The following is a 13,102-nucleotide window of genomic DNA, read 5'->3' as shown; positions in this document are numbered from 1 at the left end:
GAAGTTCCCAACTGTTCATTTGTATGTGGGTATTTATACAGATACCACACATGAGCAGTCACAGAATCACGCAGGGAGCTGTGCTTGTTCCCTGTAGTAGTGTCCCTTTGGGTGTTTATAATCTCCTCCAGCTCTAATGAGAGTTACAAGAACACAGTGGGAAGGAGATGTGCCTTCTGGAAAGGAAGCCATGTGAATCCTAGCACTACAAGTTGATGCAGCTGTTAGAAAATTGTCTCATGTAGGGTTTTTTTCCTCTGTTCACATGCCTTTGCCTTTCTGAGTTTTGTTTTTTTGTAAAGATCTGCTGCTGTCTGGATTTTTCTCCTAAGTTCTGATGTGACTTTTGATCAGTAATACAGTTTCAGTGAACTTGTCTTATTAAGGAATTAAATTTTTGGTGTTTGTGTCAAAAAAAAACATTCTGTGATAAATATGGCCCTAAGTGGTAAATGCTGCTGGCTGGCTGAAGAACAATTTAGGTGTTCTGGTCTTAGTCTTGGCCTGGACTCGCTGCTGGATCTTCATTAAATGAGCTGAATAAAGAAGGGATTAATGAGAATCGCTTTTCAGTTTGCTATCTATCCAGCTGTTTACCAAAAATTTTACTTTTGTTCGCTTGACCTCACTTTCCTAAGTGTAGAGATCCATACTTGTCTTTTATACAGTTTCATAGTTGTTACAGCACTTTTCTAATCTATTATTTTTTATTCAGAGTTTGTTTGGATTTGTGATCCAGACCTCTGGAGTGATAACAGTGCCTCACTGCTTCTGTCATTCACACATTTTAAAAGTGCATTTTCTGGTCTTGCATCCAAGTTGGTAACAGAAATATTGAATAGAAGTGGGTCTGTACCAGGCCCTGATTGCCCTCACTGGAAAGGTTCCCTCTTCTCTGGCAGCAAGTAGCTGTAACTGTGTTTTTCCACATTTTTCAGACAGTTTTCAGTGAGTTATTTGTTCACTCTGCAGTAATTTGCTCCTGATAAGATAGCACAGTGTAATGTATCACGAGAGAGAAATGTCTCTCCTGCAGTCTTTTCTTCAAAGGGCAGGTCCCTTAATCATCTCCAGATACTACAAGGAAATAATTGTTCTTATTTTAATTACGAGTCTGATTAAGCTCTGGACAATTGGTAACCAAATCCTTTAACAGCTACCAGCTCTGGTTTCCTACAGATGCTCTACTTAAAGACAAGGCTGAGAAATAAGAGTTTATTACTTCCAGAAATTCTAGAGGCTACATTCTAAATAGGATAAAACCAGTATATGTGTGTTGCTAGTGCTATGCCATCAGTAGAGGGGTAGCTGGAATAAGAATAATCTCAGTGTCTTTATGAGAAGCTGAGATGGAGGTGAGCCAGCTGGAGAAAGAAAGGATATTGTGTTTTAGAAAGGAAGAGGGAGTGGTAGGAGAGCAGCCTTTAGGGAATAACAGGAATTTTTTACCATTAGGAGATAACAGCTGTGAATAATAGCAGTGGCATGATGGTTGCTGATTAGAAATAGGGACCACCATAAAGGGTGAGTCCCAGCTCTCCTAGAGGCACAGAATTACTTTCGGAAGCCCATGTTCATCCTCTGACTTTTCAGCACAGGCTGAGAATGGTTTGTAGTTCCCAGGCTGGCAGCACATTTTCCTCTCACAGTGGCCCAAACAATCCAGTTCCTGATTTCCTTGGATCCACTGCTTCCTTTTTGGCTCCCTATGAGGACAGTGCCCACCTGTTTCTGTCCTGCTCCTCTGTGCTTTTGTTCAGTTCTGTCCCTCCCCTGCAGCTTCACAGTTTGATTTTAGGGAGCTGGCCAGCCCTGCCTCCTGGCTGTCCCCGGATTGCTGCAGCACAATTACAATCATTTCTAAACTGGGGGAGGCCAGGCCTTTTCTCTGCCTTACTGTTTGCTTTCAATAAAGTGGTGAGGCTGGAGAGATCTTGCTCCAACCCAGGCACTGATCCCCTCATTTTGAACAGATCAGTGCTGAGTGAGTTCATGGATCTGACCTCCAGAGCTGTGGCCCTTCTAGGCAGGCACATGGTTGATCAGGATGAGGTGGGAGGCTGTTGGTTTACAGAAATCTGAGCAGCAGTGAGGCTACTGAAGCTAGCAGGGCCCTGACTGAGGCTCTCTGCTGCATCCTGATGCCTGGGTGCACTGAAAGGCCATGCCCACATCAGGCAAAGGTGAGTGACAAGTGATGCACAAGTTAATGTTTATTCCTAGTGGCTCAGACGTGGAGGAGGAGCTGTTCACCACTGGCAGATCAGAAAGTTTGACCAAATTAAACAGATCATAAAAGCCTGATATCAGTTGGGGATTAGGTCTGAATCCCTGCTGGGACACAGGAATGCCCCTTCAGGGATGGTTGGATCGTGGTGTTTCATGGCTTTGACAGCTGTGACCTGGCCCCTGATGTACCGAGAGTCACTGCAGGCATGGCACTGCTCACTTTAATCTGAAATGAACATCAGTTATCACAGCTCCAAGTGGCTCCCAGCCCTCACATCAGCCAGCAAAGACAAGCCAGAGATCCAGCCATGCCCACAGCGAGCTGCTGCAGCACCTCTGTGTCACAGGAGTGATCTCTGGGCTCACCCTCCCATGTACATCCACCCGGTGTTTTGCTGGACCTGCAGCTGGTCCAGCATCAACCTGGGGCAGCACCAGTGCTCTTAATTTGGGCAGTGCTGCTGTGAGTGCAGATGGAGCTCTGAGTGTGTGCAGAGCAGGGTCACTGCTGTCAGCAAAGCCATGTGTAAATTCCTTGGGATCAGGGTGCAAAGAGCTGGTGAACTGTAGGTGGGATACAGGGACTGGGACTAAACCAAATGAGTTCATGCTCTAACCTGTCACCGGTTTTATCTCCCCTCTAAACCTGCAGAACGCAACAAAAGCTTTGAAATGTCTTCCTTTGTGGAAACCAAAGGACTTGAGCAACTTACAAAGTCTCCTGTGGAATTTGTGGAGTATCCTTGACTTTCAGAAAGCGGCTTCCTAAGTCTTTCTATATCTGAGATCTGCTACAAAGCTTTATTGGATATTCGGAGACAGGAGCTGGGGAAATAGGGAACCCAAATGAAATTTGTAGATTTGACTGTCTTTCTAAATGGATTAATTGGCCTGAGTTCTGATGAGCTAATTTAAAAACTGGCAAGAGTCCTTGTGCTGTGGGCTAGGACTAGAGGGAATAGGCATAAGTGACATATTGAAGACCTAATTCTTTATATTCTGATTGTTGAATTTGTCATCCTATATGGAGTGGTAAGAATTATGGGGAGCAAATTGTCAAAATGTGGCTGACTTTTTTGCAAAGTCACATGACAGTGCTCACTTTCCCATCGTACCTCTACTGATTTCTTGCCACACAATTTCTTAATTTTTTTGAATTTTTATAACTTCTAAAGAAAAGCTAAAGAACATTCTGGTTAGACTTTTTGATGTTTCTCAATATCTCTCCTCATGGTTGCAGTTAAGAATGAACGAGGTAAAATAGATAAACAGATAAAACAGTGTCTCAAAGGAGATTAATGGAAAAATCCTTCCAAAGATTGCCTGCAGCACATTCTCATCTCAGAGATTTGTAGACTCAACCATAAGATGTGTACACTTGTCATTTCTGTCCATGTAGAGGCCAATTCTAATCTCATTCCAGAAAAGCACTTTTTAACTGATCACCTCTCCCTGCAGCAGAGGAAGATTCAGTGTTTGCAACCAACTGGCCTCTGTAAATGTCATCCTAGGAAAATCCCAAAGTAGGAACCATAAAGATAAATGGGATTTTATTAATATGATCTTCCTAATGCATCTGCCTGTGCTCTTTCCTTGCTTATTCTGTGCAGTCTATGCAGGAAGAAGCAGCACCTTTAATTGTCCCATATTTATCATATTTATTTATCCTACAAGACTGTGAACATCTGGAAGCATGATGGTTGCCAGAAATCCAGCGAGGAACCCATTGCAATTCTGTAAAGAATTACCTGAATTTAACCCTGCACTTCTCACTTGCCAGGTGATTTTTGTCACATGTTCTCTACCTTAACTACTCACTGTTCAGATACAACAAAATGCAGCTGAGCCGGATTTACCCAAAGGGAACACGAGTAGACTCTTCCAACTACATGCCACAAGTCTTTTGGAATGCTGGCTGCCAGATGGTCGCCCTCAACTTCCAAACCGTAGGTAAGTCCTGCTGTTCTCTGCCTTTGGAAAGCTCTACCTGTCCACTTCTCTGACAGACTTGCTGATTCATTGGTAGGAATGGTTTTATTTGCCAAAAATTATTCTAGAGATTAATGTATACTATAGAGCTTTTAATTAAAATGTTTAACCCAGGCTTGTAGTGCTTCTGTTACAGTCAGTATGAAATTACAGTTATTTTAAAACATTTTATTGCTTTTTGAAATGATTATCTGTCCATAAAATAACTCTTACCAATTTTTTTAACATCCAGATTTGTCTATGCAAATAAACATGGGAATGTACGAGTACAATGGCAAAAGTGGGTACAGGTTAAAGCCAGAATTCATGAGAAGGCCAGACAAGCACTTTGATCCATTTACTGAAGGAATAGTGGATGGAATAGTAGCCAACACTCTGTCTGTCAAGGTATGTCTCTAGCTGATGGAAGTGCTCTCATGGCAATGCCAGAGCATGGATATATTTATATTTCTGTGGTGCAGTGGCCTAGAAAATTACTATAGTAAGCCAATAAAATAAAATAAATTTAATTTCACAGAGCGCATTTAATTTTTAAATTCTGCCTCGCATTTCGCATTGTAGGATAAATCAATATATTTTTATTGTATGTATTCTTTGCTATAGAAGTAATTATGGAATCACAGAACTGGGAAGTGAATGGATTTAGGAGCAGTTTGGCTGTGTTTTTAGAAACAAAAGGCTGGATTTAAAACATGCTGTTGTGAAGTGGAAGGTTGGACTGGAATAGCTAGAACACTACATGCTTAGTATAAATAAATTTGTCTGGTTTTCTGAAAGTTCTCCAGCAGAACTGTGGAACCATAAATGTCAGCTGCAATTCATTGCCAAGTTGTTTTTCCTTGTTCCTTTTTAAGGACCTCTAATGAAGTTCAGGGTCTGCCAGGAATCTGCAGATTGGGAATTACCTGCATAAGTGTTTAAGGGGATAGATGGCATTGGCTGTGACAGGGAGACAAATTCACTTGCTGTATCTCCAGCTATAAAACCATAAACTTTCTGGAGTCCTGCTACTCCTTTAATGGACTCATCCATTTGAACAGCCTCTTTATTATAGAGTCCATCTGCAAAATATCCTCCTGTTTTCACTGAGGGAGAACAAGTATTTCCTCTCAGGCTGCAGGCAGAAGTGCAGCAGAGCCGTGCTGGGAGGGATGTGGATAAAGGAACAATCTGGTGATAAACAGAAGAGGATGTGTGGGGTGACCTTTCATGGTGACCTGCAATCATGGCAGCTTTCAGGCCACTCCTGTGGGTTTAGAGGCACTTTCTTCTGCAATTAGAGCAAATGGAGGTGGAAGTCATTGAGCAGCTCTTAGGAGATGCACAGCTTTTTAACGGCAGTCAGGAGACAGCTGGCAGAAGGCAGCTGCCTCTGCCTGCTCAGGGAGGGCTCTGCTGGTCACAGTGTCACACACAGGCAGAGCTGGCACTGGATTAAGATTTGCTTGAGGCAAGACTCAATTTGTTAAGGTATGGTGACACTACTGCACACTCCTGTGCCTCTTCAGCTTTCTGAATAACTGCAGACCTTTCTTTCACTTTTTCAAGTCATGAGTTGTGCTGCCTGTTAAAAATAAGAACTGGGAAAGATCAACTATTTTACAATTTTATTTTCTTACTAAAACTCCTCTGTGAAGAGCCGTTATTAGAATACAAACTTTTAAGATGGTTTTCTCCCTCACAACTAAAAGCATATATATAATTTCTCTGCCATTTAAACCTCTGTTTTTTCAAGCATTTTTGAACCTGTTGTGGAGACTAGATAGAACTTAAGAGTTCTCATGAAATAGGCATACAGACTGAGGAAGAGATCCAAATGAGTATTCCTGCTCAGGGAAGGGCAGCAGCATGATCTCAACCATATTATTGCTCATAGGGGACTTGAGGACCACAGGGTCACAGGAAATCAGCCCTCACAATTTGTTTTTCTGTGTCTGCAGTTAAATATTGTTGGTTTTTTTTTTTTCTGTTTCTTGTGGGTTTATTGTTGTTTTGGTTTTATTTTAAATGCCCACTGTCTGCTCATTAATGAGAACTATGCATCTGCATTACAGCCACTCATTTCCTAATCCACCACAGCAATCTCTAACGATGCTCCTTTGTTCTTTGGCTTTAGATAATTTCAGGTCAGTTCCTTTCTGATAAAAAAGTCGGTACCTATGTGGAAGTGGACATGTTTGGCCTGCCAGTGGATACCAGGAGAAAAGCTCTAAAAACCAAGACCTCTCAAGGCAACGCAGTGAATCCAGTTTGGGAAGAGGAAGCCATAGTGTTTAAGAAGGTCAGTGTAACTTGCTTCCCAAAAAGGAATTGTGCTTTCTTTTATCCCTGTCCAGTGGGGTCTTTCCACGGCTTACTGAAACTTTACACTGGTTAGAAAGCAGGAAAAGACATTCTGAATAGTTATTTCATAGTTCAGCTGCTTTTGCTGAGCTTCTGCTGAACTTTGCTCCAGCTGTGGCAGCTGCTGCTAAAAGCAGCGAGCCTGAAGTCCCCTGGGTTGTTTTGGTGGCACAGCTGGAAGCAGCAGCCGTGTGGATGGAATGTGCAGCAGGCACAGATGCCAGCAGCAGTTCAGTGCCATGGCCATGGCAATGTGCCCTGGCTGAGCAGCCCTCCTGGGAACCTGGGAGCAGGACAATGGGAATGCACCTCCAGCAGCCTGGCTGGCTGAGCTGGCACAGCCAGAGCAATCTGCTGGCCCTGCTAGCCACTAGATTGGCCTATAAAGTCACTGCCCAAGTGATGAAGACACAAATCCCATCCACCTGAGGAGATGAGACTGAAACTTCTGAGCTGCTCATGCAGTATTACCCAGACTCAATTCTCTAAACTCCTAAGGTGGCAGCAAACACTGAGCACCATGCAATGGGAAAGTTTTATTGCACTTTGCAATGTACCTACAGCCAATATTTGAACAGAATCCTCTGGGTTTTGCTCTCTGAGCACCTTGGTTAAGTATATCCTGAGTCCAGGTGCTTGTAAAACAGTTTCTTTCAGATTTCTCTCAGCAAGTGTAGCTCACAAGGATATTCAGACACTTGGTACTTGCAGCAGTGCTCTTTTCCCTGAATATTTGGCCTTGTGAATAGCTTGCCTTTGGCAGCCTGCCAGAGCTTAAGTTTGGAAACATCACTAGCATTTTTCTTCTGTAATGAACTTCTAATTAGTGTACTTGGTTTCTCTATTTAGTTAATGATCGTGCCTGACTGGCCCTGTGCTCAGAGAAGCACAGGCTACTATTTTTAGTAGGTTGAAAATAAACCAGAGAAGCTCTTCTTATTGCTTTTTTTTTTTTCTTTCAATGAGTGATAAATTTTAGCATGTGTTCTGTGCAATCTATGGAAGGAGCTGCTTCATTCAGAGCTGAAAATTACTAATGCAACAATATTGTCTTGCAGGTGGTTTTGCCTTCCCTGGCCTGTTTAAGGTTAGCAGTGTATGAAGAAGGAGGGAAATTCATTGGCCATCGGATATTGCCAGTCTCAGCAATTCGACCAGGTAAAACCTTTCTCCCCATCCAGACAAATATTGTGTGGTGAAAAGAGACAGCAAGGCAGAATCTCAACTGCTCTAAACCAGCAGCCACTCAGCAGCCTCATGGCAACTGAGGACTTGAATAATCTGTCTTGGGTTTGAAAAACAAAAATGCTGTATTTCATCAAAAATTTAAATTTTCAACCATCCAGGAAAGCCAATGGAATTAAAGCATTGGAGGCATAGCTGGCACTTCCTTATCTCCAGTACACCACTTTCATGCCTACAGGTTTAAGCTAAAATATGCAACTGCACACTTTTAAGAAGAAAGAGAGACACAGCAGCCAATTTTGATGTCATCTTTGTGAGAATGGGACATGGCTGGGAATTAAAGCAAAACCTGCTCCTCTCAATGTAATTTCTGCACACACAAAAGACTGACCTATCTGCCAGCTGTTACATCTCTGCAATACCTTCAAATCAATCCAAAATTACTTTCATCCTCATTGCTGAAAATTAAAAGAAAACTATAATTATTTGCCTCTTCTAAATCACATGATTTCTACTATCATTAGTGGCCACTTAAATGAAAATTATGTTGTGTGACAACTCCAGCCACATTTTCCAGGCCAGAGACTTGTTAGAGATCCTGTTTCAGAAAGATGCAGTGGCATTGGCAGTTTGAGCATGGGAAGTGTTCAAATTCAGTGCCAGATTTTCCAGTGAGGGGAGGAAACTGAATTAGGGCAAGCCTATGGGCCATGAACGTGCTCCCAGGTTTACTCACTGGAAAAAGAAGAGTATCTGTAACTACCCTGTGCCTTATCCAGCACAAAACTCACATGTCCTGTATCTGACAGTTGGCCAAATTATTCCTGAGGAGGAATCTCCACACTTTTTCATGAGCAAACAATTTATCAAACCAGCAGACACCTTTTTTATGCCAGCTGCATTTTCTGGTGGCTTAATGGATGCAGCTGGTTTCCTGGAGGATCTGCTGAGTGCCAGAGGAAGGTAGGTGGTGACTGGAGAGGAGAAATGGGGTGGGGAGGATTTCCCTCGTCTGGTAAGTGAGATCTTACCAGAACTGTTCCCCACAGACCCATTCTCTGTCCTTTTGGCTCCAGCAATCATCACTTTGCAGTATGTGATGGAGAGCAGCCTGGTGGTCTGAGTTTGTGTCCATGCTGAAAACTTGCTGGAGAAAGTTGAGAGAACTAAGAACCCTTTGTAATATGTAATTTCTCTCTTTTCTGAGATGTTATTGGAAGTTATATCATGCTGTCACATAAATCCACAGACTTGCCACTATTCCCAACTCAAGGATTTAGCCATTACCTGCAGAGAGAGTTGCTTACATCAGCCAGGTGAGGATTCCCCCAGATAAATGCATCCTGCTCCTGACTTGGATCCCGACACCTCTCACACGTGTGGCTCCCAAACTGGACATGACACTCAGTGCCACAAGGTGGTCAAAGCTTGGACATGAAGCTTTCAAAACAATCTGGAACCTCTCTTTTTACAGATGCATTCATAAGGATGCTCACACAACAGGATTTATACACACAAACATGCTCTGTGGCCATCATGCCACATTGTATATTTTTAAAATCAGATGCTGTGTGTGGATGGGCTGCTACATCTCAGTTTACTTTGGCTGTTCAGATTGCTGAGTACTACCAGGCTCACTTTTGAAAATATAATAAGATGTACTAAACTAAAAAAATCCAGACATAGGTACTAAAACAGAATGCATGAAAAATTGAAATAAATTGCCATTTTTAGCATCAGTCACATATGTAAGAATAAACAGAAAATTTCATTTTAAACTGCAGTGCCAGGTGCCTTTCCAGCAGTTTGTTCACTTATCCCTGCAACCCTTCAGGTAAACCTTTCACTCCCAGAAGTCCTTGGAGCTTCTTGCTCAGTGGGAGCCACACTATAAATAACAAATGATAACAGAGATGCATTGGACATGCCTGTAGAAGGATTTGTTATGTGAACTGCTTGTTCCTCATTTTGCAGGCTATCACTACATCTGCCTGAGGAATGAGAGGAACCAGCCTTTGACACTGCCAGCTCTCTTTGTGTACATCGAGGTCAAAGACTATGTACCTGACACTTACGCAGGTAACTCGGTATTATACAGGTAATTTTCTTGCTGGGGAATATAAAGGTTAATTGAAACACAAAATGCATGGGGTGTGGATGATTTGCTAGGCTGGGATAACAGTCCTGTGAGCAAAGGTCTACATCTGGTGGATCATTGTGTCTCCTCACTCCTAGGCGATGGCCTGATTTACAGCACCTTGCCTGAGGCTTAGCATTAGGGCCAACTCTTATTTTCAGCAGATTCCAAAGGAGGAAATGCCTCAGGCACTTGCTGTTGGCACAGAAATTAAACTTTGCCTGCAGGACACAGGAGGATGTAATTGTTCCCTAGATAAAGTGCCATGCTCAAGGGTGAGAACTGTTTTGCCATTGGCTCTAAACAGGAGTAAGGTTAAATGCCGTGCAGTGAAAGACCATTTTCAGGCAAAAACGCTATTATGCCTCTTTCTTAAAACCTGAGTGCTGGAGCCATAACATCAGGGCTTTGAAACTGAAGTATTTGCCTTGTTCCTAGATGTGATTGAGGCCTTATCCAATCCAATCAGATATGTAAACTTGATGGAGCAGAGAGCTAAGCAGCTGGCTGCGCTGACTCTGGAAGATGAGGAAGAGGTCAAGAAAGAGGTAAGGGAGGTCTCTGAGGCTCTGGACATCATGCTACAGTATTTAAAAGTACCTACTTAGCTTAGAAAGACAAATACTGAAAATCCCTGGGAATTGTAAGTGTTGATTATGTGAACACCTGTAAACATCTCACCCTGAGGGAGGCTGGGGCACAGGACACCCCAGCAGCATTTCACTGTCAGTGTGGTGTCACTAAAAGCAGCGTGGTGTGCACTGAGCAGCTTGATGTTCAGAGGTAAAGAAATGAGAAACTGTGTGCTCTGCAGTTTTGCTCTGGAGCTACTGAAATCTCTGTGAGTCAATGCCCATTGTTTTCCAGTGTGCTGCTGGTTCCCCTTGCAAAAAAAGACAGCTGTGTGTCAGGAGTTTTTCCTGAAAATACTACAAATTGCAGAGAATTTCAGGCTGTCTCTGGAGAGGTCATTCTGCTGAGAAACATTTGTGTATCTCAGATTACGGTAGATTCTCTGTGGGCAAACATGTCCTAAAGAGACACAGGGTAATCATACAATATTTTAGGTGGGAAGGGGTCTCTGGAGTTCAACTGATCCTTTATAGATGCTAGGAAGAGAAATGAAGAGGGAGGAGACCATGGAGTAAATAAATAGTCAGGTGAATTGTAGCTCAGCTGAAAGCTATGGGAGCCACTATTTTAGTTGTTAGGTGTCTGGATATATATGATTATCTGCAGACTACCCTGTGAACCCTTTTTTCTGTATAATTGAAGGTGTTATGCACCCAAATGCACAGATGTTGTTCTGAGTATAATTGAGATCTCAGCTGTGGTTTCTGATGGACTCTGCATGTTCAAACATTCAGTCTCTGTTCCCGACACTGTCACTGTCACTTCTAGCAGTGTTTGACAATATCAGCTTGGTCTGTCAGAGGTGGCTGTGCCAGGTGTTGTGCACACCAAGTGATCAAAAGGCTCTCAGCACAGTCTCTAGCAAAGACAGAAATGCTTTTTAATCCTAAACTGCCCTCTGCTCTGGTGCCTGCCTGCTGCAATTCTCAGATGTGCAAAACCTTGCTGAACTAGATTTTGTAACCAAGAATACATTCCCAAAGCAGACCAGATGAGTGAAAGTCATTACAATTCAGTAGCCAACAATTTACTCTTTGTGCAGTGTCACAAGTTCTGCTGAATGAGGACACTGTGAAATGCTCCACAGTATCTTAGACATCTATCTAGGACATGCTACACATGAGATTCTATATTAATAGCAAAGCCTTTTTTTAACATAATCCTTTAAATACCTTAGAGGTCATTTTTACTTTTGAAAAACTACGGATTTTCCTGGTATATACAGGCTTATTTGTTAGAAAAATTCTCGTTTTAGAGTGTCTTCTGCAGCAAATGGAAATAGGAGAGGTGACTGTCAAGGAGCTTGGAAACTCACAGGATAAAGGTGGTTGCTTTGGAGAAGCACAGAAATACTTTGTAAAAGAAAACTGTAGTGATTATGGTCTGTTTGCTATAAATGTGTATTGAGTTAGCTGCAGCACCAAGGAACAGGGACAAAACTACCACTGTCAGTGTCAATCTGATTTCACCCCAGTCACCTTCTATTTTAAAAGCACTTTTTGGGTAAGGTATTTCAGTCTGCACTTGGAAATCCTGAATTCCCTGACCATGTTTTGTGATGATAACATTTTCCTAATCTGTCAGTCTGTTTTCTTCATTTTTATTGGCCCACACCAATCACACCAATTAATAATTGCAACTACATTCAGTGGCAACACAGTTGAACAAACTCAAGTGTGTTTGCCAGAAATGAGCACCTGATTGCACCTGGATTCACATTTCCAATGCCCAGTTTCAAGCTTACACACTGTAATTGATTGTGTGCAAAGCTGAGCTGCCTCCCAGCACAGATTCCATTTCCCACACCTCTTTCCTTCCTCTCACACACATTTTTGATCTGAGCAGCTGTCAGAAGAAAACTGAGAGGTTTTTGCTTTGCTTTCCTTGCTGTAGAAGTTTCAACTCAACCTCTGTAGGAAGTTCCACAGTCTTGTCACAGAACAACAGTGAAATAAGCTACCCAATAGTGAATTGTTTTAACCAAATAAATCAACCTTTTTTCACTCTTCACATGACCTTATCTGTTAATGGTAATGGTCAGTGTAATCAACATAAACAAAGAATGCTGAAGAACTGACTGAGGTTCCAGCATCTGTTCTGAATTTATTTACAAAGTTACCATCATAAATATGACAGGAGTTCCTACCTTTACTTTTCTTGGTCTTGAGCCTGGCCTGAGAAGAGTTCTTTTGGGGAATGGAATGTCTGTAGTGTGAGTTTTGGACCTTTAAATCTCTAAGAGCATACAGGTAGTGAAGGTTGTCCTCTCTTCCCCTGCCAAGTGTCCTTTACAGACAGGAGGAACAATCCAAGGGAATTTGCAGAGAATTCCTTGGTAAGAACTTATCCCAGACTGAAAGTACCTCCTTTTCTCTGTAGAAATAAACATAGACCATCTAGATTCCTCTGTGGGTATGGATCTCTCTACTTAGTAAATGCACTGTATTGCAAGAGACATGGCAATGTGAAATAGAAAGTAGTTTATGTGAATATTAAAACTCTAAATTAGAAGGCTGGATTACATCATGTTTTTAAAACAGCCTAAAAGGAAAAATCCTTTTTTTTTTAAAGGAAATTCATATGCAT

At 42.2% G+C, this 13,102-nt stretch overlaps 1 protein-coding gene across 2 annotated transcripts in view; it reads left to right on the top strand.

Annotated features, from left to right (window-relative positions):
• PLCB1 (phospholipase C beta 1) overlaps positions 1 to 13,102 on the top strand; it is a 336,286-nt gene that overhangs the window by 254,574 nt on the left and 68,610 nt on the right. For both annotated transcript variants that reach the window (XM_058834148.1, XM_058834149.1), the window contains exons 17-23: positions 2,882 to 2,966; positions 4,055 to 4,179; positions 4,451 to 4,605; positions 6,335 to 6,499; positions 7,620 to 7,719; positions 9,721 to 9,825; positions 10,322 to 10,431. In XM_058834148.1, the coding sequence (XP_058690131.1) occupies positions 2,882 to 2,966; positions 4,055 to 4,179; positions 4,451 to 4,605; positions 6,335 to 6,499; positions 7,620 to 7,719; positions 9,721 to 9,825; positions 10,322 to 10,431 (845 nt within the window). The remainder of the gene's footprint in view (positions 1 to 2,881; positions 2,967 to 4,054; positions 4,180 to 4,450; positions 4,606 to 6,334; positions 6,500 to 7,619; positions 7,720 to 9,720; positions 9,826 to 10,321; positions 10,432 to 13,102) is intronic.

The sequence above is a fragment of the Poecile atricapillus genome, chromosome 3 (assembly GCF_030490865.1).
Source record: "Poecile atricapillus isolate bPoeAtr1 chromosome 3, bPoeAtr1.hap1, whole genome shotgun sequence".
Classification (NCBI taxonomy): domain Eukaryota; kingdom Metazoa; phylum Chordata; class Aves; order Passeriformes; family Paridae; genus Poecile; species Poecile atricapillus.
This window is presented reverse-complemented; position numbering and strand designations above follow the sequence as displayed.